The sequence below is a fragment of the Antechinus flavipes genome, chromosome 6 (assembly GCF_016432865.1).
Source record: "Antechinus flavipes isolate AdamAnt ecotype Samford, QLD, Australia chromosome 6, AdamAnt_v2, whole genome shotgun sequence".
NCBI classification, from domain to species: domain Eukaryota; kingdom Metazoa; phylum Chordata; class Mammalia; order Dasyuromorphia; family Dasyuridae; genus Antechinus; species Antechinus flavipes.
Genome location: NC_067403.1, coordinates 37,016,832 through 37,044,461, shown reverse-complemented (window position 1 = coordinate 37,044,461; position 27,630 = coordinate 37,016,832). Strand labels below are relative to the sequence as shown.

General features: G+C 36.3%; 1 protein-coding gene across 2 annotated transcripts; it reads left to right on the top strand.

Moving 5' to 3' along the window:
- The first annotated feature begins 116 nt into the window (after positions 1–116).
- On the top strand, positions 117–26,990 carry SGCB (sarcoglycan beta). 2 transcript variants are annotated; one of them, XM_051966650.1, is made up of 7 exons: positions 117–215; positions 643–695; positions 12,718–12,927; positions 14,146–14,331; positions 15,050–15,241; positions 15,611–15,742; positions 23,971–26,990. In XM_051966650.1, exons 3-7 carry the CDS (start codon positions 12,748–12,750, stop codon positions 24,172–24,174), a joined length of 894 nt encoding a protein of 297 aa, XP_051822610.1. In that variant the 5' UTR covers positions 117–215; positions 643–695; positions 12,718–12,747; the 3' UTR covers positions 24,175–26,990. The 2 variants fall into 2 exon arrangements, with proteins under 2 accessions (XP_051822610.1, XP_051822609.1); XM_051966649.1 differs by lacking the exons at positions 117–215; positions 643–695 and adding an exon at positions 5,292–5,381.
- The last annotated feature ends 640 nt before the right edge of the window (positions 26,991–27,630 follow it).

Sequence of the window (27,630 nt, the reverse complement as noted above, 5' to 3'; positions counted from 1 at the left end):
CTTTCCTCCATCCTAAATCCAGACTCTCCTCCCCTATTTCAGGTCCTGGGTATTGGAAGAATACACCATGGCCTTTACTAAGCACCAGAGATGCAAGTTATATTTTGCAGCCTAGTCATTGGTTCAGCTCTTAAGATGCATCTGAAAGCCACCATATTAGGACTCCTTGTTCATCCCCTCACACCTCTGCTTTAGGAGGAAAACTTCCTTAAAGGGTAAGGGGGATATGGAGAACCACAGAGACAGGGCTTTAAGGAGGAAAGAAAACGTTTTAAGTTGCTGGCTTAATACTAAAAATGCTACCCTAGGACATACTGGGAGATACTTCTCCCAGAAGTACTTCTCTCCCCAGAAGGTACTTCTTATCTGAAAAAGTTTTTAAATCTGAGAAACCCTAACATGAAAACTTTGGCATGAAATTAAAGGTATTACTTTAAAATTTAATTCAAATCCCTGTTGAGATGTCCCTCTCTGTCAGCAAATCCTCCCTCCAACTTAAACCAATAGAATGAGCAAGACTGTCAGTATTAGTGGACTATGATCTAAGAATTACCTCCCTGACTGATTTAGGCAAAGTTCCTGTGACACAGGAAACCATCATTGATCAAAAAGTTTTCTCTTGCCTTGTTTTTTTGGGTGCAGATGGATGGCTTCGGGGTTTCCAAGATAAGCCCACATGAAGAATAACTTCTCAGGTTTGGACAAGATTTTACTAGTATCAAAATTATCAAATAATACCTCATTAATTCAGAATTTACTTAATTCAAAAGCTGTAATTTAAGACAGGCTTTGCCATCATTTGTTTAAAAAGAATTTCCAAACAATAATGCAGCAATTGTTTTAAGAAAAAACCCTCAGCTCTTTAGATGGCATAACATTCTTATCTGGTTGTTAAGCCTGTTCCCTTGCTGTGTTAGTTAGTCTATTAATTTTGTTACTTTATGTATTTGAAAGTATTAAAAATCACTTATTGTCAAATATCTTATAATTCTGAATCTTCACTATTTTAGGCCCCTACAAAGTTTATTTGAACTGGTGAGGTTCTACTGTAAGCAAACCCAAAGTAAATTTCTAAGTTCCTCTCTCTGATCTTTTTTGGTACAACACAAAGAACAGAATTATGTCTATATAAAATACACACACACACACACACACACACACACACACACATATGCTGGGTTTCATACTACTTACTAGTTTTAATAAAAATATACTTTTTGTAGAAGTAGAATGAAAGAAATTAAAATTAGAAAGGACCATAGAACTTTTTTTAAAAGGAGAGCAAATAAGAATATAAATTTGGTTTAAAAAAGTTTTATTTCCCATGCAACCAAAATTGACTTATTTGCAGAAAAAATTGTAATTGTACAAATAGCACTTCTCCAAAAAAATTGTTTGAATTTTTAAAAAATATGCTTTCCTCCATTCCATTGTTTCACAATCTTGAAATCCTCATAAATATCAAAGTGAAATGTCTAATACTATGATAAAGCTGAATGTCCTCTTTATTAAACTATTTCTCAGTCAAAATCTTAACATCCTCAGAGAAATAGTGAACTAAATTTCACTGCATTTGCTTCATGATAAAAATTCAAAAATATGCTTTTTCTAATATTAATGTCTGAGCATTTATTACCTGTAGTCCTCAGCATATCCCTGTCAAAACAATTCAAGGGCATTCTGAAGAACTCTGGGATCTACTGCATGACACAGGAGACACTGGCAAAAAATAGAATGGCATGCTCACATCAAAGAAGGCACTACACTCTATGAGGGAATTAGATTTGCAGTAACTCAAAAGAAATGGGAGATGCACAAAGAAAGAGACACCTTCATGTGGACTATTTGTGCCCAATTTGAAGTAGAGCCTTTCGAGCTCATATTGGTCTAATCAGCCACAGTAAGCCACACCATACCTTGATTCCAACATAAAAATACCATTTTGGATGGTCTTTGAGAAAAACTCAGTATATGCTATCTTGTACTTTTAATTGTCTTTTTATTTCTATTTTCTTCTCAATAAGAGAACTTCTTCTGGGCAGGGTTCATGTTCTATATCTAAATCATTTGGAATAGAGGATAAATGCTTTCTCAACACAAATGAAATACTCAGTATAAGTTCTGTTTAGATAATTTTGCTCCAATTCAGTAGTTTAAAAAAATCAGATATTTGTGTCTTGGTGGGAAGGTTCAATTCCATTTTGAAATACATTGTGATTATTTGGGTGGAGAAAGAAGAGACTAAGCAATTCAACAAATTATTACTCATCTTAGCTTCTGGATTGAATAAAAAAATATACCTATTCCAATTCAAGATTGACAATTCAGTTACTGTGAAGTCCTAGTTATAATGTTATCAGCCGGTTGTATTTTCTAATTAAAAATAACATAGAAGAAGAGTACATATTCTGAACACCAATTATTCTATGTTCTTTAATGGGAAATTAATATTCCAAACTTTGTATAAACAAGAAGATACTTCCCAAACTATTGTAAACCCATCCAATAACAAAACTCAAGATCCAGAAATAGCTAAATACTTAAAACATGTAAAATCCAAACATATCCTTATACTTCTTGCTGAATCAGGATGAACAATATCCACATATCTAAAGATAGCTTGTATGCCAATAGTGATGAATCCAAGCAAAGTTTAAACTTGAGTATGAATATAACCAAGACTTTTGGAATCCACATTTTTTTTTTTTTAGCTATTCTAAAGCTTTTTTAACTGAATGTAATTTGACCAGTTTTTCATGTCCTGCTTTAGAAGTGAGCTTAGTCAAATCACATTTCTTACTGATCTCTCAGAAAATGTATTTATTTAGACATACACACATGTGTGTGACTCACAAGTTACATATAAAGTTGAAAGTTAAAATGAAGAAATCATTTCAAATAAAGAAAATATAGTATACACCAGAGGTGTCAAATACATTATCAAGAACCAATTTAAAATGTAATTGGGAAATAATTAACAAAATAAAATACAATAAAACATAATGTCAATATGAGGTTTCTAAATCAGTACGCTACACCCAGGGATTTTTATGTGTAATTTGGTTGCCCCATTTCTATTTGACACCACTGGTCTACACAAGAAGAGAAAGAAAGAATATGATTGACAGATTTCATTTCTATTTGACACTAGTGGTATACATGACCAAGGAGAGAATGAAAAGAATATGATTGGCTATCTTACCTCTGATGTCATAATCCTGGTAGAAAAGAAGTTAGAAAGAAAAGATGGCATTCAGTTTTTTTGATTTTCCAATGTCATAATCCCAACATCTAGCAGTGAACCTTTTTTTTTTCCCCTTGTAGGACAATTTAACAGCATTAGTGTACCATTTCAGCACATATAAAGATATAATTACAGTGGCTCATGTTACTTTTAAAAAAAAAGATCCAGTCTATAACCTTTAAGTGCCAAAATTGCATGGCACACTGGACAGAGTACTGACCTTTAGGACTCAGGAGACCTGGGTTCTAGTCTTGGCACTACTATGTTATTCTGTGATTTGGAATAAGTTATCATCTCTGTAGACCTTAATTTCCTTATCTGTAAAATGAAGGAGTTAGTTTAAATGATAAAGTCCTTTCTAGTTCTGATATTTTACAATTCTGTAATAAGACCCCTGTTGCCCAAGAGTATTTTCATCATCTCATCTGAAAATCCCACCTTAAAGTAACAGTTAACAAGCAAAGAGCTCTGGAATTGAGAAGTCAAGGAAGCAGGAATGGAGATCAGGATAACAAATTGTCAGAAGCAAGTCAATTCTTAAGAAGCTAGCATTTCAAAACTGAGACTGAGTCTGGTATCTGGAGGATTCGGGACAAGACAAAGATCTGAAAACTATGAAATCAAAGTAGAAATGGAAAGAAGCAAACTGGCCTCAAACTAGTCAAAGAAAATGAAATCAGAAATCAAGAATAACCCTCATCTTAGGGGAAAAGACACACTTAGCTGTATATTACACTGTCCTCGTGGCTAGTGCAAAGATTTAGAATAGCCGAGTCTACCCAGACAATTGCACCATATTTGTTATTACCCATCTCGCTTTTTAAAAGAGGGCCAATGGATGATAATAGTGTAGTTGGAAGAGGTTTGGTTTGGGTTTTTTTCCCCTCAATTGAGAGAGAAATTGAGATATCAAAGATGTTAGGTGACTTCAAGGTCAGACACTTGGGTATCAGCAGATCCAGGATTCAAACTTCAACTTCAAAGTTGATCTTGAAATAGATTACTTTTTCAAGCTTATTCTTTCTAAATCCGCCTCACAGGATGGATCTCTGGGGGAGAGAGGGAGGATATATTCAAATGGAAGCAAAGGATATATAAAAGGTATCAATATTTTAGGAGCCATTTGGGAGCCTGATAATGTAGGAGAATGAATATATTCAGAAGCAAAGGGGATATAAAACCAGAAGGTATCAATGTGTTTTAAGAGCCATGGGGGACCGATAAGGGTAGGAGGAGGAATATATTTGGAAACAAAGGATAAGACATAAAAGCAAAAGGTATTTTTTTTTAGGAGCCACGGGGCTGATATGGAGTAGGGAGAGAGGTTTATATTCGGAAGCAAAGGAGATAAAAAAGCAAAAGTTATCTTTTAGGAGCCATAGGGGAATGATAGGGAAGATAGATTGGATTTGAATGTTCGTGTATGATCCACATCGCGTTACTGTCTGGAAGGAAAGGGAAGGAAAGAGAAAAATTTTGAATTCAAAATCTAACAAAACGAATGCTAGAAACTATCTTGACTCGTAATTGAGGAGGGCGCCGGAGGGGGCGGGGGAAGGGGGAGGAAATTGGCCCGGGTTCTTATCTAATCAGGTCTTCCCCGGGTTCAGCATCCTCAAGGTTAACAGTGGGGACGGGAGGCTGCGTTAGGGGGGTCTCGCTCACCCCACCACCCCGCCTTGAGGTGGTCCTCACTGACTGGGAAGGCTTCCTCCTCATAATCCCCCCCTCTCCCCGCCATAACCCGCCCACAGGACCCCGTCTTCACGGCGGTTGTCCCGAAGGCTTCGGGCCGGTCCACCACCCAAGCCACCCGGGATGTGAAGGGCAACGGGGACGGCCGAGGTTGTCTTCCCCACCTCAGGCAAGGACCGAACTGTGGGCCATGGTGGGACGGGTTTCTCCACACACTGTGCGTGCAAGCCGCCACAATCCCCGCGCCGCAAAGGGTGGTCTTCGCGCACGCGCAGCTCGCGCTCTCGCGGCCAGAGCGCAGGCGCGGGCACGGGAACGCGGGCGCAGGCGCAGGGGCGCGAGGTGGGGGGCGGCGGGGGCTGAGGGCGCTGCCTCGGGCAGCCTGGGGTGCCGGAGCGGGAACATGGCTGCGACGGCGACAGCTGCTGCGGTAACCGAGCAGGTCAGTCCTGTGAGCTAAGGGTGTGTGGAGGCGGCCTTCCCCAGATCGGAAGGGGGCCGGGGGCGCGATTTCATTCTCCCCGAAGTAAAGCGGTCGGGAAGCCACTCTTGCCCCTCCCCCCACCTGCCGCGCGCCCTCCCCTTCGGGGTCTGGGGCAAAACCTGCCTTGAGCCCTCAGGGGACCCGCTGTCACCCAGCGGGGCCCGGGGCTTCCCGAAGAGAGGGAGGGGCCGAGCCGGCCCCGGGGTCTCGACTGCGGCTGGGAGGAGAGAGCAGCTTGCTAGGGAGAAGCTTGTAAATAGTACTCGCACCCTGGAGGCGCCTTCGCGAGACCCACCCCGTGCTTGTCATCCTCGGCTAGCCAGCAGCTGTTCCTGGGCTATCCCTGGCTGCGCATCCCGGTCTCCACCCTTCAGGCCCCTGAGGCTCAATCCCGGGCCGTAACGGGATCCTCCTGGGCCAGAAATAGAGGTACCCGGAGCTCCCAACGTGTGGCTTAAAGCCTTTAAATCCTCTCGGGAAGATGTTTGACTATATTGGTACATGTATTACTAACCTATACCTTCCTGCGTGGGCCTGCAAAAATCTGCAAAGGGACTTAGAGGCTCCCCACTCTTTTTGTAAACCTCTCCCCTTTTTTCCTTTTTTAAAAAAACCTCCCGCCCTTTTTTCTTTAAAAAAAAAGAAAAAAGAAAAAGAAAAGAAAACATGAAATGTGATTAGTTCAGAAAAATGTAATTTTTGTATTGTTGAAAAATGCAGAAATTCTGATTAATCCCAGTTCATATAAAAGTCGCACTAATTTTTCCTCTGTTCCTTTAAAAAAAAAAAACATGAAATGTGATTAGTTCAGAAAAATGTAATTTTTGTATTGTTGAAAAATGCAGAAATTCTGATCAATCCCAGTTCATATAAAAGTCGCACTAATTTTTCCTCTGTTCCTTTAAAAAAAAAGAAAGAAAACATGAAACGTGATTAATTCAGGAAAATGTAATTTTTGTATTGTTGAAAAATGCAGAAATTCTGATCAATCCCAGTTCATATAAAAGTCGCACTAATTTTTCCTCTGTTCCTTTAAAAAAAAAGAAAGAAAACATGAAACGTGATTAATTCAGGAAAATGTAATTTTTGTATTGTTGAAAAATGCAGAAATTCTGATTAATCCCAGTTCATATAAAAGTCGCACTAATTTTTCCTCTGTTCCTTTAAAAAAAAAGAAAACATGAAATGTGATTAGTTCAGAAAAATGTAATTTTTGTATTGTTGAAAAATGCAGAAATTCTGATTAATCCCAGTTCATATAAAAGTCGCACTAATTTTTCCTCTGTTCCTTTAAAAAAAAGAAAGAAAACATGAAACGTGATTAATTCAGAAAAATGTAATTTCTGTATTGTTGAAAAATGCAGAAATTCTGATTAATCCCAGTTCATATAAAAGTCACACTAATTTTTCCTCTGTTCTTTAAAAAAAAGAAAACATGAAATGTGATTAGTTCAGAAAAATGTAATTTTTGTATTGTTGAAAAATGCAGAAATTCTGATTAATCCCAGTTCATATAAAAGTCGCACTAATTTTTCCTCTGTTCCTTTAAAAAAAAGAAAGAAAACATGAAACGTGATTAATTCAGAAAAATGTAATTTCTGTATTGTTGAAAAATGCAGAAATTCTGATTAATCCCAGTTCATATAAAAGTCACACTAATTTTTCCTCTGTTCCTAAAGAACTTTAAGTATTTCTACACTATTTCACTTGATCTCATGAGCTCCCATGGATTCAATTATTTCTAAGCAGATGTTTCTTAAGCTTGTTTGGCAAGGCCCAACTTCTATGCTAACCTGCTGTTTCATACCTTTTTCAGCTGTTTTTTATACATCCCATAGTGGATGTCCCATAGACATCGTTTTGTTTTCTGGTAAATTAATTTTTAATACACAATATTTTATGAATCGTATTGGGGGAGAAAAATCAGAGCAAGAGGGGAAAACCATGGGAGAGATTAAAAAGTGAACATAGCATGTGTTGATTTGCATTCAGTCTCCTTAGTTCTTTTTCTGGATGCATTTGGCATTTTCCGTCCAAAGTTTATTGGGATTGCTTTGGATCTCTGAATCACCGAGAAAAACCAAGTCTTTCATAGTTATTTTCTTAAAGTTATATTAAGCTCAAGTCCATACTTGAAATCGTTATCTTTTCCTTCAAATCTTCCTCTCTTCCTAACTTCCTTATTACTGTTGATACCATTGTCTTCCTAGGCACTCAAACTAAACCTAGTGGTCTTCTTTAATTCATCATTCTCCTCACCTCCCCTTACCCAATTTTTTGATGAATTCTGTTGATTCTATCTAAAGAATATCTCTTGTATATGCCCCCTTCTCTCCTCCAACATTCTGGTGCAAGCAAGGGCTTGCTTGGAACACTTACTGGGGTCTCCCTGCTTCAAGTTTCCTCACTAGGGCTCATTCTTCTCTTGGTTCTCACCCGCTTAATCAGTAAACTCTAGTGGTTCCCTATTATTTCTTCCAGGCTCAAATGTAAAATCTTTGTGTTCAAAGTCTTTCATACTCTTACTGCTTCCTGTCTTTCCCGGTTTCTTGTACCTTACTCCCCTTCATGTATTCTGTGATCCAGTGATAATTAGCTTCCTTATTCTTCCTTAAATATGCTTCTTCAGCCTTGGACTCCAAGCTTTTTGTATGTTTGTTTAACACATCTAGAACTCTTCTTTCTCATCTCCATCCCATGGCTTTCTTCAAGTCTCATCTTGAAGCCTTTTGTTTTTACTTTAGTTTTTCTTAGCTATCCTTCCCTACCACAGTCAGTCCAGAAACATTTAAGCCTCCAATTTGTGAAAGATACTGTGCTAAGTACTGGGGATACAAAAAAAAAAAAAAAAAAAATGGAAAGAAAAAATAACCTGTGTCCTCAAGGTACAGTCTAGTGAAGATGATCTAAACTATTTGCAGACATGATAGATAAAGGATAAATTATAGAGATTATTACCTCAAAGGAAGATTAAATTATAAGATTAAGGAGGACTGGGGAAGGTTTTGTGCAAAATTAAGACTTTCGGTGAAATTTGAAGGAAGCCAAGAGGTTAAGCTGAGAAGGGACAAAGTCCCAGGCATGGGAAAATAGACCTCAGAATCCAGGGGTGAAGTATCATATTCATGTAAGAACAAGGATAGCATATAAAAAAGTCTGAAAATGAAGAGTTCAGGTTATGAAGGATTTTAAAGACAAAGGATTATATATTTGATCCTAGAAATAGTAGGGAGCCAGAAGAATTTGTGGAAGGGAGGGTGACTGCTGAGTGGAGAAAATTCTTAGGGAAGGAGACCAACCAGCAGGCTGTTGCAAGAGTTCAAGTTTGAGGTGATGAGGACTTGCCCAGGATAGTGGTTGTGTCCCAGAAAGAAGGGGTATTTACAGAACATGCTTTGAAGATAGAATGAACAGAGTGCTGGTAATCTCAGTAGTAGTAATATGTTAGGTCTGAGGGAAAAGCTAATAAGTTCAGTTCTGGATTGAACAGAGTTTAAGATGCCCATGGGATATCCATTCAAGCTGTCCAAAAGGCAGTTAAGAGATGGGAAACTGGAGATCAGCAGAGATTGGAATTAGATAAAAAGATCTGAGAATCATCTGTAGAGAGATGATAATTGAATCCATGGGAATTCATGAGATGAACAAGTAAAATAGTATAGAGAACAGGACTGATTCTTGGGAGAAGCATAGTAAGCTAAATAGATACCCAATGAAATGTGAACTATGTAACCAAAAAAATAAAAACTTAAGCTAATTGATGAAATGACAGTATCTGATCACATTATATATTGTCTACACTTGGAGTCCCCCTCCCTAAAAAGAGGGAGATTCATTCTATCATCTGTTCGATGGGGCCAAGATGATGATTACAGTCATTTGCCTTTGTTTTAGTGTTCTTTAATTCGTTTAGGTGTTTTTAATTTAATTTAGTTGTTTTATATGTGGTATTCCAATTCTGTCTTTTACAATTTACAACAATTCATAGAAATCTTTTTATATATTCCTGAATTCCTCATATTTGCTATTTCATTATATTCACATACCATAATTTATTTAATCTATTTAATTAAAGAGCACCCACTTTTTTGCTACCTCAAAAAACATTCGGTGGCATATTTTTGCCTGTTTTCCTGTTTGATTTTTTTTCTCTGAGGCAATTGGGGGTAAGTGACTTGCCCATGGTCACACAGCTAGGAAGTGTTAATTGTCTGAGGCCAGATTTGAACTCAGGTCCTCCTGACTTCAGAGCTAGTGCTCTATCTACTGCACCATCTAGCTGCCCCTTCCTGTTTGAGCTTAAATCTTCATGCTGATTTTCTCTCAGACATGAAAGAGTGTATTATAAAACATCACGTCCCCTTTGAGTATCCTTCAGTCTTTTGGTTTTGGCTGGATCCCACTTCTTGCTCCACTCCGCTTCTTTCTCAACATAAGCTGACCTTTTCCTGAGCTGCCCCAATCTCTTGAGTCCTAAAGAACAGCAAGTCTGACTTGGCTCCCTCAGTTTGCTTCCTGGTTTCTTTATTACTCTTTCCCCTCAGACTGGGAAGCCTGGATTTCATTTGAATATGCAGCTTCTCTTGTTGTTGGTTCTGTCACCAACTCGAAATCACTGTCAGTCATTTAACATCAGTATCCATGTGAGTGGCATTGTGAGAATGGGCTCCTTAGAAGGGCTTCTGTGGTGGTCTTGGGCCCCTGAATTCTCAGAGAAAAGGCAGTAAGCTTAAAGAGCCGTGGGAAAGGGCTTGCAAAGCCAACGCTTTAACTTGAACTTGAAGGGCCAGGAAGTGGAGATAAGAAGACAGAGAAAATGCTTAGAGTTCAGAAGTGAAGTATCATGTTCAAGGAAAAACAAGGATCCAGAGCACATGGAGGAGAGTAATGTGTGAAAAGCCTAGAAAAGAAGAGGCCTCGTTTCAAAGAACTTTAAAAGGGAGAATTTTGTGTTTCAATTCAACAAGTGTCCATCCTTACCTACAGTAAGCCAGGCACTGTATGCTGTGTTGGGAATACAAATAGAAACATGAAAACAGGGTGAGCCCTTGAAGAGGTTACATTCTGCAAGAATCTGATAACACTTAGATACATATTTTGCCTCTGACACTTAATTAGCCTTATTACTTTGGACAAGTTACTTCACTCCAGATCTTTCAAGCAATTACTTTAGGGTTTAATTATGATAAGTTTTTCTCACACCAATCTTTTTATTTATAAAAGATGAATGTACCGTATGGGCACATAAAGACAAAGCCTTTAAATGAGAGTGAGGGAAAGAAGAATGAACTTAAAAAAAAAAAAAAAAAAACTAAGATAAACATTAGAATTTGGTCAGTAAGCTTTTAAAATTGCCATTAGCCTTTTTTTTTCCTTCCAGAATTCATTTGTTTTGGGCTTTAGCTTTTTGGACATTATTTTCAGACCACTTTTATTCATCCTTGGTTATATGTTTCTAATTTCATTGTTAATACACGTCTTTTAAAAATCTGAGCTTCCTAGAGAGCTTCTTGTGTGGCTACGCTGGAATACTTCTTCATCATTCAATTAATTTTAACTTCTTCATTGAGTTAATTTGTTAATTTAAAGGCTCCCTCAACAAATTTTCTTCCAATCTACTATAGGTGATTGTAGCTGCTTCTTATAAATATTCAAGATCTCAAGGCCCAAATTCAATTGTAGGTTAAAAGAAATGGAATGAACTTGGACCAGAACCAATAACAGTAATAAAATAATAATACCCATTAGTGAACAACCCTCGGTACAGCCACATACACAGTACAGTCTCAGTCACATTTAGCATTACCCTTAGTAGGGCTCCACTGAAAATACCTTATCAGCTCCCTTTATCTATTTCCATAGCCATGCTGTCTGTCCAGCAGATCCTAATAGATATCACTGATTGCAGTTTCATTTTGCTGTGCTTTCTCATTTTCCTCAGCTCTCTGTTCACTTTCTAGGATTCTCACCATCAGGTAGTACTCATTTATTTTTCTAGAAGACCAGATTTATAATGCAATTCATAGGCTAGAACACTCCTGAGTTTCTGTCTTTCCCAAATGTTTTTATAGCCCAACGGTGCCTTCAAACCAGATTGCCTGCTTTCTTGCACCTTATTTTTTACATTGGTTCCACAGCCTCAGACTTTGTTCTTTACAGGTAAAACTTCTTCCAGTTCCAGCTCAATTATCTTATTGTCACATCTTTTCTGGTGCTAAAAGAAAATGCCTCCTATTTGTATACTTCTTGGGCTGAGTTTAGGAGCTCAGGGAGTACCCCCCACTCACTTTTTCAACCCTTTTTCCTCTTCTAGGACAATTATTCCAGTTACCTAGGGCTGCTTCCCAAAACATCTTAGAAGAATAAGAGAGAAGAGCTGTAATTTCATCCCAGATTTGCCTATTCATGTACTAGAAAGAGGAATACTTGTAGTTCCTATAGGAATTTTCCTGTTATTGTCCAAGATACCACCCTCCTTCCAGTCACTTAGGTTCACAACCTCTGTCATCCTCAACTCCTCACTCCCATCCCATGCATCCAATCATTTGCCAAATTTTCTACCTCAATATTTCTATGTTCACAACATCCCTCTAGTAAGTCCCCTTCTACTCATACAAAACCACTACTCTGCTTAGGCTCTTAGCACTTCTCCCCAAACTCCCTAGGTCAGATCTCTTCCCTGTCTGAGTTCATCCCTCATACAAATATCAAAAAAAGTTGATCTAAAACACAGATGTGACCATATAACCCTTTTCTCCCCACACTCAGTATAAACTCTTATAATCCCTGTTGCCTCTAGGATCAATTATAAACTCCAGTGCTTGGTATTTAATTCCTTTACAACCTGGCCCCTTCTACCTCCTGTTTTCTCATACATAATCTGTTCCATGCACTTCCCCCCAAATACCACTCACTCTTGGGACTTAACTCAAATCCCAGAGTGCCCTATGGTCACTTAAAGCTTTTCTATCAGCTCACAGTTCTCTGCAGTTCAATGAGAGAGTAGGTTTTATCTACAATATTGTTTGCCCCCGGACATTTTAACCTGTCTCCCGTACTAAACTACATAGGCATAGAATAGCCAATAAGAATACGGAGGCAGAATAGAGCAAATTCTGGAGATGAACCTTTACTCTATATTACCTAATATAATAAAGTGGCTAATTCTTGTAGATGCAAGCTATGCAAATCTACTTTTTCATTGCTAGTGTAATTCCAATTAGTAGTTCAACTTTCATTACTTTGAGCACAAATCTGTATGCTTATTAACTTGGTGGTGTTTTGCATTGCCTAGCAAAGTTCCAATGGTCCTGTAAAGAAGTCTATGCGGGAGAAGGCTGTTGAGAGAAGAAATGTTAATAAAGAGCATAACAGTAACTTTAAAGCTGGATATATTCCAATTGATGAGGATCGACTCCATAAAACTGGCCTGAGGGGAAGAAAAGGCAATTTAGCCATCTGTGTGATCGTTCTCCTTTTTATCTTGGCTGTTATCAATTTAATTGTGAGTAAAACATATAGAATGTTTAATGTTTTCCTTATATTTTCCATTATCAGCATATAAAGCATTCATTTGTTCATCTGGTTTAGGATGACCTGAATAGTTTCTCATAAGATAGTTAAGGTTGAAGGAGGTTGGGTGACATGCCCTATCATAAGGCTAGTAAGTTGTGTCAGATAAGTGGATTTGAACTTAGGTCTTAGTATCATAGAGTCAGAAATAGAAAGGATTTCATGAGGTTATTTAGCCCATTTTAAAGATAAGGAAACTAAATTCAAAAGAGGTTGAAAGTCTTTTAGATAGGAAGCAAAGCTGAGTTTTAGTCTGAGGTCCTCTAATTCCAAATTGAATCCATTTCCTTTTACTCTGGTTCCTGGTACAATATTCTTTCCACACCATCTTGTGTCAATTCTGTAATAAATATTCCTTGGGAAATTATTTAGTAAGAAGAGATTAAATATAATGAAACATTATTATACCATATGAAACAATGAATATGAACAATTCAAAAAAATTAGGAATATTTGTAAGAACTTATGGGGAAAGAAGAGAGAACCACCAAGAGCCCAGTATACACATTGACCACTGTAATAAACAATATAAACAAAAACAAATAAATATAAAAAGGCAGCTGAACTAACTTTAAAAACAATGACCAGTATTGGCTGCAAAAGACAAATAATGAAATGTATCTTCCTCTCCAGAGAGAGATGAAAAACTACTGATACAAAATGCTGTATCTATTGTCATATGTTATTTTTACATATTATATCCCTTACCTTTTTTTTAGTGTTAATGAATACTTTTTTCCTTTCCTAGTTCATTTAATATGTGTACTGATTTCTTTGCTTCTTAATAATACTTCATATTTTTTCCAAATTTATTTCTGTTATTTAAATGACATTAAAAAAAAAAAAAGTCTTATAAACCATATGCCATTTCTATGATTATAGCATTTGTACCATTTCTTTTAGGAAGTATTTTTTTTCCTGAGGCAGTTGGGGATTAAGTAACTTGTCCAGGATCATATAGTTAGGAAGTACTAAGAGTTTGAGGCCAGGTTTGAATTCAGATCCTCCTGACTTCAGGGCTGGTGCTCTATCCACTGAACCAACGAGCTGCCCCTATTATTTCTTCTTAGGGGAAGATTTTTAGGATTTTTTTCTTAGTTAAGTCTGATGTTATACTAAATGTAATGTTGAGTTTATCTTACTTTTTTAGATAACACTTGTTATCTGGGCTGTGATCCGAATTGGACCCAATGGTTGTGACAGTATGGAATTCCATGAGAGTGGTTTGCTGCGATTTAAACAAGTATCTGATATGGGAGTTATACACCCTCTTTATAAGAGCACAGTAGGAGGCAGACGTAATGAAAATTTGGTTATCACTGGCAATAACCAACCAGTAAGTTATCACATCAATTAAAGCAAAAGTGGGAAATGGGATATTAGAGCTAAGTTATTTATGAAAAAATGCATGCTCATTTTGATTACTAAACAGGGTGTGAGCATTAAGCCATTTCAACTCTTATGATCTGTGGAGGGGTGGGGTTATGAATAGTGTTGGAAGCCAAAAATTTTCTCTATAGGAAAACTATAAACATATTCATTTTTACCAGAAAGACTAATCCTTAACAAAGAAACATGATGTTTTCTTTAAATTCCATAATTTATTTTCTAACATTATTTAATGATTGTTTTTTTATATGGGGAGTTTCACTTTCAAAAATTATTAAGAGTATACATTGTACTCATTCTCTACTTCAGGTAAAGGTGACTTCTTATGTACTTTTCTGGTCCAGAAAACTTCCATTTTGAACATAATGTGTTATCTCACAGTTTCCTTTACAAAGCTTACAAGTACTGTTAGGTGCCCCTACAAATATCTCTCCCCAGTCCTAATGCTGAAGAACTATGTTATGTGTCTCATGTTAAGAGTAGCCAATGCTGCTCCCTTCCCCATAGTGCAAGTATACAAGATATCCATTAGTAGCATATAGTGCAAAGTGAGAGCTGCAAAGACTCTCTTTAGTCTACTAGGCATGTTTTAGAATATAATTCCATGGGTTTTGTGTTTATGATATGTGTTGAAATTATATTCACCATAAAGTATGTTTCTAAAGATTGTTTTTCAGCAAGGAACAACGAAACTCAGTGTAGAAAAGAACAAAACTTCTATTACAAGTGACATTGGCATGCAGTTTTTTGACCCAAGGACTCAAAATATTTTATTCAGTACAGACTATGAAACCCACGAATTTCATTTGCCAAGTGGAGTAAAGAGTTTGAATGTACAGAAAGCATCTACTGAAAGGGTACGGATTTTAATTTTCCTTTTTATATGAATAACAGTGGTGAAATTATTATCCAATTCTTTAAATGGAAGTATGGTTTTTATGTAATTTAGCATTGTACAAGGAAACCTAGTTTAATAGAGAGAGAATACTGGGTTATATTTCCTGTGGTAAATTACTTAATCTCTTTGTCTCTCAGTTATCTCATTTTCAAAATAGACAATTCATGATATATCTATCTTACAAAATGCCCAGGGATATTTTTTCTCTTGAAATAATTTATATGTCACAAACAGTGTAGCTCTTGATAGTAATAATTCTTACATAGATTATAAACTATATTTTAATACATTTGGGGGGGGGTGTTTTTATTTTGTTTATTTTTTACAGATTACCAGTAATGCTACAAGTGATTTAAATATAAAGGTTGATGGGCGTGCCATTGTCCGTGGGAATGAAGGTGTATTCATTATGGGCAAAACCATTGAATTTCATGTGGGTGGCAATGTGGAATTAAAAGCTGTAAGTATATATTAAAAGAACTTAAAATTATTTCAGCATGAGAATTAAAAATAGAAAACTTCATTTTTTTTTTGCTATTGTTAAATTTCCAACTTTTAAGGAATCAAAAATAATTTGAAATTACTTATTCACATATACAGTCATAAATTCCACAGCATAAGAAAATAAATAACAGGTTCATAAAATATGTTTCTAGTTACACTTCCATTATCAGGATGAATGGTTTCGTAAAAGATACCTACCTTGATCAAATACAGCTATAGGAAATTAGAAATAATGTTTCACACATTGTTTACCAACACTTGCACATGCTCATATTTCTCACCAGAACACATTTATTCACTGGTTCATTCAACTCTTAGGATTCCTAGTTTCCTTGCACACGTGCTACCTTCTACCTGAGTCTTTTGGTGTTTTCCTCCATTACTGATGCTTTTCTCTCACCCCCACATTGTTTTGTATAGACTTAGACCTGCACAGGTTGTTTTCCCCCAGTAGAATACAGGAAGTGTTTCATCTTTGTCTTTGTATCCTAAGTACTTTGCACAGGATCTCATAGAGAGTAAACAATAAATGTTTGCTCAATTCTTGATTGAGCCAGCCTTCATTAAGCTTGTCTAGGGATTGTGCTGGGGAGGACACGTGAAAGTCTCTCCCCTCGAGAGATTTACATTCTACTGATATGGGGAAAGCCCCACTAATAACTGGCACAAAGTAAAAAGGAAGCAATTTCATGGGAGGAGAATACCAAGAATTAGGGAGATCAGGAAAGACCTTATATAGGAGGTAGACTTGAGCTAAGTAAGCCTTGTGGGAGATTCAAGTGGAGGTGAGAAGACTTTATATTCTAGGATAAAGAGAAAACTGGTACAAAGATTTGGAGATAAGAAATAAGGGTATCTTATAAATAGCAAGTAGGTGGGTTTGGCTGAAACATAAAATGTGTAAAAGGAATAATATCAATCAATACATTTTCCTTAAACATCTACTTCTATGCTAGATACTGAGGGTGCAAAGGCAATGAATGAAACAATCCCTTTTTACAAGGGGCTTAAATTTCAGAAACACAAAGGAATAAATTTAAAGAGAATCAATATAAGGTGTCCCAGAAGTTTGGGTGCATTTATAAGTTTAAGATTGTGCCCATTCACAGTTCCTCTAATAGTGCATCATTGTGTCTATTTTCCTACATCTCTCAACACTTATCTTTTTTCCTTTTTTGTTATCTTTGCCAATTTGATTATTATGAAATGGAATCTCATAATTATTTTAATTTGCATTAAAATGTAAAATGCATGTAAAATGGGAATAGTTTTATCTAGTTTAGAATTGTATAAGGATGAGATGTATTAAGAAAAGTACTAGGTTATATATTCTTTGGCAAGGATTGAATCTTTTTTTAGCTCTGTTTCTTCATCTGCATTATAAAATTCCCTGTAAGTTTTAAGAAGTTAAAATTGTATTAAGAATTTTATGACACCCTGCACAAAATAGTTCAAAACAAGTTGGTTTGAGAGAGGGTAAGGGCACTGGTAGTTGTAGGAATTAGAAAAGACCTCAGTAGAAAGCAGTGTATAATGTTATCATATAAATTGATCTCCTAGTTCTTCTTATTTCATTCTTCATCAATTTGTGGAAGTCCTCAAACTTGTTAGTTTTTATAATATTGATGTTATAATATAAATTGTTCTGGTTCTGCAACTTTTACTGTACCTCAGTTCATTTGAGTCTTTCCATGTCTCTGAAATCATCTTATTTCTTCATTTCTTATTACACAGTATGCCATCACATTCATATACAACCCCTTATTCAACCATTCCTCAATTGTTGGGCATCTTTTTAGTTTTCATTTTTTGATACCACTAAAAGAGTTACTATCAATATTTTTGTAAATATAGGACTTCCCCCTATTCTTTAAAATCACTTTTGGATGATAGACCTTATAGAAGTATAGAGTGTGTCCTGATGAGTAACTTTTTTTGTTTATAATTCTAAATTGATTTCTAGAATGATTGTGCCCATTCACAGTTCCTCTAATAGTGCATCATTGTGTCTATTTTCCTACATCTCGCAACACTTACCTTTTTTCCTTTTTTGTTATCTTTGCCAATTTGATTATTATGAAATGGAATCTCATAATTATTTTAATTTGCATTTTGTAATTAGTGATGATATCTAGCATTTAATAACAAACTGGAATGTAATAATTAATAATAATAATAAATGGAAAATGAAATGAGCAGAACCAAGAGAATAATTTATTCAGCTATGCTGTCATTACAAAAAATGCTCTCAAAACTAGGTTCAGGGACCTAATCATGATTCTAAAGGATCAGTGATGAAATATACTATCTGATGGAGGTGACAGTTAAGGGGCACAAAGGGGCCCATTTTTGTATTAGTCAGTGAGGAGATTTGCCTGACTATGTACATTTGTTGCAGGAATTTGTTTTTCTTTTTTTCAGTAGAGGGGAAGCGAGTAGTTTGGTTAATTGGTTAATTCTTTTTTTTTTTTTTTTAATTTTAAATCCAGATGAGGTCACTTTGTAGATTAACAAGAGGTTTTTCATGGAGTGGCTTCAATCTACAGGTGTTTGTGATGTAAAAATAAAAGACCAAGTGATGCTGGGGCTATGTCTTAGAAGGAAGAAAGCAGGAATTCTGTGAGATGGAGGGGAGCACGAACTCAGCTCAGGCAGGGGGACCGCCAGGTCAGTGAAGATAAGAAAGATGGAGGGTTGTATGTGAGTGATTGGGAGAGGAGGGCAAGAGGAGCACATGCCCATAAGGACAGGGCCTCATGCGAGGGGCTGCAAGTTAACTGGAGAGGGCTTGTAGGAAGAGCCGCTGGTCCCTTCTGTGCCTGAGGAAGGGCAACACAAGGGAGGATATGCTGAGAGTTGGAACAAGGAGACTCCTTGGAGGCTGTTGTAACTGCAGAGAACAGCCTCTGGGGTTGTAGAAGAATGGAGCAGGCCAGGAATTCCTTCTCCACAGTGTGTCTTTAAATACATAGAATTAACTGGGCTTATACATAACCCAAAGAGATACTAAAGAAGGGAAAGGGACCTGTATGTGCCAAAATGTTTGTGGCAGCCCTGTTTGTAGTGGCTAGAAGCTGGAAAATGAATGGATGTCCATCAATTGGAGAATGGTTGAGTAAATTGTGGTATATGAATGTTATGGAATATTATTGTTCTGTAAGAAATGACCAGCAGGATGAATACAGAGAGGACTGGCGAGACTTACATGAACTGATGCTTAGTGAAATAAGCAGAACCAGGAGATCATTATACCTCAACAACGATACTGTTTGAGGATATATTCTGATGGAAGTGGATCTCTTCGATAAAGAGAGTTAATTCAGATCAAAGATGGACAGAAGCAGCTACACCCAAAGAAAGAACACTGGGAAATGAACATAAACTGCTTGCATTTTTGTTTTTCTTCCCGGGTTATTTCTACCTTCTGAATTCAATTCTCCCTGTGCAACAAGAAAACTGTTCGGTTCCGCACACATATATTGTATCTAGGATATACTGTAACCTATTCAACATGTAAAGGACTGCTTGCCATCTAGGGGAGGGGGTGGAGGGAAGGAGGGAGGGGAAAAATCAGAACAGAAGTGAATGCAAGAGATAATGCAGTAAAAAAAATTACCCTGGCATGGGTTCTATCAATAAAAAGTTATTTCAATAAATAAATAAATGCATAGAATTACAATGGAAACTAATTCTACTGAAACTATTATCAAACTATTAAAAAGAAAACCCAAAACATTAAAAATAAACAAATTCTTGGACCTCAGATCAAACTCCTGATTTAAGTAGAAATAAATAAAAATTCCGAACTTCAGGTCTGGGTAGAGAGAGGGGATTAGAGCCAGGGGAAGGGGTGGAAAACTTTGGCAGCTAATTGGGGATAAATAAAGGAGAGAGAAGTTAAGGACAAGACCAAGGTTCATACCTGTAAGACTCGAAGGATCACAGTATTTACCTTTAACAGAAAGTGGAAAATTTATAAAAGGAGAATTTTGGAGGAAAGAGTTCTGTTTTGGACTGTTGTCTTTAAGGTGCCATACACCTGGAAAGGTGAGCTAAAGCCAAGGTGAAAGTTCCTACTGAACTTGACTTGGAAATGCCTAATAGGCAAGTGGTTAGTCATCTGCTTAGAGACTGTAGTGGAACTCATGGCTTCTGATTAGATCATCAAGAGAAAGGATTTAGAGAGGAAAGGAGAGGACCCAGGATGGAACTGGGAACAAACACAGATAGGAACCAGATATACAGACTGCTGAGGAATGGCCAGAGACGTAGATAGAAAATCAAGAGAGCACTGCCACAGAAACCCAGAGAAGAGAGGTCTCCAGGTGAAGCTAGAGGGGTCATGTGATAGAAGTCCAGAGGGATGAAGACTAAGGGAAAACCTTTGGATTTAACAGTTGAGAGAGAGTAGTTTCAGGTTGTTTAAGTTCTGACAAATTTGGTTTTGGAAGTGTAATCAATCTGACAGTTAAATGCATTTGCTAATTATTCTTGCCTGTGGTATATTTTAGCCACCTTCAATAATCATTCATTGTATCATTCACATACTTATTGAGAACCTTCTTTGTCTTGGTTCATTAAAGTTATTTTTCAAAAAAAAAAAAAAATCAAGCAACAAATTCTACATCAAAAGGCAAGGAACTACAAATAACTCTTAATGGTCTACATAATTAGATAATGTATTTTTTAAAGGACTGTTTAAAGGATTGTTTGAATGAGATGTTATTTTTCCTAAGTAATTTTTAAAGTATGCATGGTATATGTCTCATGTTATCGATTATCTTGGTGTATAGAGGAATGACTGAAAACATGAATCTGCTTAGGAGTTAGGTAGTAGTAGTGAATACTTCGTTGAGCAGCCATTGCATTAATTACATTATTGATGATTAGGTGCAGTAATGTTTTTGAATATATGTATCACGTGTATTGTGCGTGTGAAGCAGTAAAGTCATATCAGTCTTGAAATTAAAAAAAATTTAAAAAGAACAATGTTTTAGCTAAAGGAAAGAATGGCAGGTACTTCCTTGGGCAAAAAAGGATCAGCTCATGATGACATAGAGCTGAAAGGTAATCCAAATATCATTTAGTCTAATCCTTTCATTTGGCAGATGGGAAAACTCAGTCTCAACAAAGTTAAGCAACTTGTCCACAATGATCCATGAAGGATCTGGGGCAGAATTTGAGTTCTGAGCTTTGACTGCTGAGCCAGTACCTGTTCTATTCTACTATATTGATGGCTGAAGTTTTTCTGTTGTCCACAAAAGAAAATAAAGAAGGATAATTTTATGGGACATTTGGTCATCTTGTAATATTCATACATTTGCAAAAACAGCACTGTGGAAAATAATTGCAGAATATTCGCCAGCATCTACTATAAAGGATGAAGAGGTAGATTAATCTCTGCAAAGAACTCTATAGGATTTGTTTGGATCTTTCCAATTAAGTTGACATCTACTCTGATATTTGATGAGAGAAATAATGGTTTCTTTTTTATATTAATAATTATTAAATTAGGATCAGGATTTTTTCAGAAACCTGTAGGTTCTTCAATGTCTGAAGGACAATGTAATGAAAAGATTGTCCAGATCCCTGGGATACATGCCAGTAATTTCATTTGGAAGTTTAACCAATGTAAAATAGTCATCATAACAAGGAAGCAAAAAGGTCATCTTACAATATTGCTGTTACTGTGGGCCGTGTTCTCCTGGTTTGCTCACTTCATGGGTTTTTCTGAAATTAATCTCCTTGTCATTTCTTATAGCACAATAGTATTCCATTACATTCAAATACCACAACTTGTTCAGTCAGAGCACCTTGGCAAATACTTGTCTTAACCTGTCAAGAAAATGAGGCATCCAAGAGCAATGCCAATTTAGAATGTGAACACATTTGTAAAATCTTTTAGAAGACAATGGTTGAAAATCATAAGTAGTATTGACTCATAGCCCAGTTTCTGGCATATAGTAAGTGCTTAGTAAATGGCTTAATCTATAGCAAAGATAAGTAGGAGAGTAAAACAGATTTAAAGAAATCTTGGTAAGAAGATAAGGGGAAAACAAAGACATGACTTAGACCTAAGGCTTAAGCAAATTAGGAAAGTAAGGAATAGTGTCAGATTGACAGAGATGGGAAAAATTTATGACCAAATGAAATAGGAAGCATTTATTATATTAAATTTAAAAGGTTTTGCACAAACAAAACCAGTGCAACCAAGATTAGAAGCTGTGGGGGAGTTTTTATAGCAAATATATCTGACAAAGGCCTCATTTCTCAAATATAGAGAGAACTGAGGCATATTTGTAAAACTATAAGTCATCCAGGTCGCAGATGTTGTCTCCTGGAAAGATTAGTTGTCCAGTGTTCCATTCTGTTCCTGACTCCTTAAACATCTCTGAGCGCCCCAGCCTCTCCATTTTTGAAAATGGAAATAACAGCTTTGCTAATTTTAGCTTTGATGTATATTGGCCCTTTTCCAGATGATAACCATAGATGTAAAAGCACATACTTTCACTTAGGGGAATAACAATGAATAACTTGAAATTCATAAGATACTGGTTAGAGAACATAAAAGTTTTAAGAGATTGAACTGACCACTAGGTGGCAGAATCAGCATGAAGTTTGAAAGTCACTGTTGCCTCACTTGTTCTAAGATTAACTAAAGAAATCTGATTGTGAAGCCCCAATAACATACATTTAAAAAACCATTATTCAATGGCTTTCCTTTGGAGAACCAGCCCTAGAATGAGGATACTATTCTAAGAATGGCTACTTCAGCCTGAAAGACAGAATTTCCCAATGCAACTCTGGAGGCCAGAAATGGGAGAACAGTTACCAGTCTCTTTTTAGTAAAGGGAGTTTCATAACTGAGAGTTCTCTAAATCAATAAAATCACATTTGGGCCAACATGTGTATACATTTAATTGCCGAGAGCAGGAAGAAATGCATGACTTCTATGTTTCTTGAATGTGTTTTCTTGCTAATATTTTGAAGCGTGGATATTTCTTTTTTGTTTAAATACAAGAAGGAATTTATCAAATATTTATCTTAGACTTACTTTACAAGATTTATTTTAATGCCACAAAAGAAAATTCTCTCTTTTCTGATGAAAATTCTCCAGTCACAAGAATAGTACTAAGAAAGGGTCAAAAGCTCAAATGAGTACCTCTTTCAGGTCCAAAATATTAATTGTGGCCAAAATTACATATGTGATAAAACAGAATGAATGAGACATAGGACTGTTATACACTTTTAAAAGAGTTGTAGCAGAATCTTTCTGAAACTCTGTTGTAAAAAATTAACGTTATTCTTAGTTTTTTTAACAAGTTATATCCAAAATAATTTTGTTTAACATATGTTATGTCTTCATATTCACATCATAATGTAATATTCCAGTGTGGTCCCACTAAAAAAATCATCTTAAAATACATGCATCAGAAGGTTTGGGGAGCAATGGGTTGGGAAAAGATTTGGTCTGTACCAAAATTTGTTTGGAATGTTGATATTTAAAGTTATAAAACTGATGTGAATCCTATATGTAATGATGACAAAACTATAGAAATTAAATCATTCTTTTGACTGAGAAGAAAAACCTGTTTCCTCATGTTATTAATCAAAATCATTGCACTAGTTTGTAGTCTGTAGCATAATGGTATTATGGCTGAGAGGCAGCATATTATGTTCTTTGCCCAGAACCACAAAGACCAGAGTTCCAATGTAGCCTCTATACATCCTGGTCTTGTGTCTCTGGAAGTCACTTATACCCTCTTGGAGTTCTAGGTGCTGAGCTGCATTGTAGAAAAGATTTTCCTTAAGCAGGGAGTTCCCTGTACTAGTGAAGTCAGAGGTCCATTCCTTTCTTGTATGGTGATTCGGTATGCATGAGACCTTAGAAGTGACAACGAACTGCATTTCATCTTTTAATAATACTCAGTAGATGTCTGCTTGCTTTATAAGTCTATCACGGTCAGGAAAATTCCAGGGCAGCACTAATTTAATGGTTGAAAAACAAAATGTATGCCAGGTTAACTATTGCATATCAAACTTAAAGTTAGGATAGAAGACTTCTAATTGAATTTGAACTCATTTGTCCCCTTTTTTGTTATTGTTGTAGTAAACTGCATTTATTAACTATTGTTCTCACTACTGCTGTTGGTAATAAATGAACCATATTCTTATTCATCCTAGGAACACAGCATCATCCTAAATGGATCTGTGATGGTCAGCACTTCTCGCCTACCAAGTTCTTCTTTTGGAGATCAGTTAAATAATGGTGACTGGGTGCGCTACAAGCTCTGCATGTGTGCAGACGGAACTCTGTTCAAAGTACAAGTGACAGGCCAAAATATGGGCTGCCAGATCTCAGACAACCCTTGTGGAAACACACATTAGATGAGCTGGAGAGAGAGAGAGAGAAAGTCATCAGTGTGTTTATACTTGTCTTTACTTTTTTTTTTAAAGTGCATGCATGCAAGCCATTGTTTTTACAGAGTTTATGATAATGCATTGTAGTTATCTTAACGGCCTAGCATTAATAGATCTGTTAAATAATCTCTAAATTTAAAATATTCTGAATGAAAATAGCCAGAACCTTAAAATTTTCCATTTAATTACACCATGCTGAGCATCAGACAAATCTATTTTTAAAATATTATGAGAAATGAATAAAATCAAAATGAAACATTTCAAGAAATGTTTTTTAAACATCATTTCTTGTCCACAGAACAAAGGGCTGGTTTAGCTGTTAGACTCATTATAAGTAAGTTTTTGATAATTATGAGGACTGACCACTCATTAAATTATTAAAAAGTTATATAATCTGTATATAAATATATTTTTAAATCTGGAAAAATTAAAATTTTACTAATAGACTATATGTGATTTGGGCTTCTAAGAATAATGACTTTGAAATTTCATACTGAATTAGTCATGGGGCAGAGTCTCTCCCAACATGCCAGTGAGATCAAAGGAATTTTAAATACATGTGATAAAGTAATAAGAAAACAAAAACCTAGTTAGGAGTCCTGAAGAAAATATTTTGTGATGCCATATTTTTACTTAAAGTACTGTTGAGTATAACTATACTATGACATAATACTAATAAGCATTCAGTGTTTGGTTCTGGTAGTACTGCATGAATAATATAAGTAAACATTTTGATATCTAATCTGAAGCTCTAAGAAGATGACAAAGATGGTACTTGGTCTTCAAAAGACCAATTCAAACTAACCTTTAAGATTTTGTGTGTGTGATTTTTAAGAAAACAAAAGTTATTTGCCTAAAGAGAACAGAAGAGAGTAAATAAATTTCAAGTCAGTCAAGAAAACTTGATTTTTCATTACCAGATTTAAAAATCAGAATTTTAAAAAAGGCTGGTTCCAAAGCATTGCACTAAAATAAGCCCTATACTGTTGTTTTCCATACGAGAGAATAACACAAATAATTTCAGATTAGCAAAATAAGATTACAGTCCCCATTCTCAACATCCTCTTCTACTCCCCCTTCTACCAACAATTTAATTGTTTTTAACACATTTCTTATTTGTACTGTTTATTTTATTTATATATATAGGCCAAACGAGCCCCTTTAAGGGGCCTTTAAAGGGAATTATTGGCCTGTTAAATAGTCGTCAGTAATGAACCACAGGCTCCACCTGCTTCTTTTTTATCCAGGAAGCTTAAGTAAATTTAAGCTTACATTTGCATAATGTTTTAATCTAGCAAATTTTTTTTAATGATTTCTAATACTGTGTAGACAAGGAAGTCTAAAAAATCCAATATTTGATAGTGTTACTATTGTCAGTGTAAATAATTTTAAAACAAAGTACATATCAAAACCTAAACATTAGCTTGGGTTCATTAAATGTAATTGAAGTAACCATTGTTTCCTTTCCTAATCCTGAAAGTTTGCACTTTAAATATGTAAAACTGAATTGTGACCTCTGTTTATTAATGCAGCTATTTTGCTGGGACTGTCTTTCCATATATACTCCACTTGGAAATCTCATTAAATTCAAATTCCCCCAACTGTTCTTTTTAGTTAGTTAAGTGCTTTGTTTAGATTGATTTAAATAAGTATCTTATCTAAACTGTATGAGTTTATTGCACTAGAGTGTTATTAAGTAATCACATGACCTGTTGTAATTCTTTTTGAAATTGTGACATTTGTTTTTTGGTTTATATACATATGTGTATCTGTACATGTATGTGTGTATACATGCTCACCCCCCTTCCAAGTGCTTTGATTAGATAGCATCCTTTGGGGCGGTTTACAGAAGTGCATCAAAGGAGAGAATTCTAAAGTGGCGGTCCCTACTTTTTGCTGCAGAGCATCTGTGTAAACCACAAAAAAAGCTAAAGGGGATCAGGGCACATGCATAGAGCTTTGATTACATAGAAGTTGGGCGTTACTCTCTCTTACCACCAGATGGTGCTTGACTGTGTTCCTGAAACCAGGTTCGTGCCATCATAGAGTTAGGGGTGGAAGGGACTCCCAGAAAGGAATCCCCTCCCAGGCCCTTGCTGAGCTTGAAGAGCTCCAGAGAAGGGGAATCACCTACCTCCAGAGGCAGCCCATTTTACTTGAGGACGGCTTTCCTCACTAGGACATTTCCCTTAGAGTTAGTCTAGAACTTCCTCTTCCAGAACCAGTCAAGTTCTGAAACCCAGGACTGGCTCCAGCACTTTTTAGAAAAAGCAATCAGTTGTAGAAAGACCGAGTTGTACTGGAAAGAGCCCTGGATTGGGAGCCAGAATCTGGCTTTAAATCCCAGGTCTCCCCTCGGACACGCCCCTCTGAGCCTCATTATAAAATGAGGGATTTGCTCCAGATAGCAGTTAAGAACCTTTCTCTCTAAATCTGTGGTACTATGGAAAACATGAACTTCCTGTGTATAATTTGCTGGTCTACACATTTTAAAATATGTATTTGTATTATTTAATTACAGTTTGTGTAATGATAGTAATTATTGTTGCCCATTGGTAATTAAATTAATTTTTAGGAGGTGAGAGTTCAGTGGTGCTAAATATGACACTAAAGAGACCATTGTACCTTTGAAATGCTGATAATTTGTAATCTGTTTCAGAGATGTTGGTGTTTACCAATTCTGCCATACAAAAAAAAATTAGATAAATCTGTTCCGTATTGCTAACTTTAGTTGATGTAACATGTTAATGACCTCTGTTTACAATAAAGATGATATAAATAAATTTCTGCTAATTTGTTAAGAGTTATATGTTTAAATCACATCAGAGTGAATACAGTTGGGATAACTAGGTGCTGCAGTGGATTAAGCACCAACCCTGAAGTCAGAAGGACCTGAGCTCCAATCCAGCTTCAGACACTTAACACTTCCTGGCTGTGTGACCCTGGGCAAGTCACTTAACCCCAATTGCCTCAGCAAAAAAAAAAAAAACATAATTAAATACATTTGATAATGTAACATCATTATTGCTGTTGCATTTGCCTTTAAGCTTATTATTAATAATTTGGTATCTCCTGCGTCCTCCGACCTTGGTAAGCATGGGTTGGCTGGTTGTTTGTTCTCCTAGAACCCAGAGGAAAAGTGGCTGGTTCTCGAGCCTGAGGCAGATGTGGCAGTACAAACTGCTACAGAAGGACCAAGGAGACTCCTGGAAGGCTTCAGGATCAACTGAAGATCTGTCTCTCAGTTCCTTTTCACTCCTTGGAAATTTACGTTGTCTTGGAAGCAATATTAATTTCCTAAATTATGTTAAAAGAACGTTCCTATTATCAACAAAACCCTTCCACCTACAGGGCTGTGGTTCCATGAATACCACCTGCTTTTCCCTTCTAACTTTTCTATTTCTCCTTTGCTGGCATGAATCC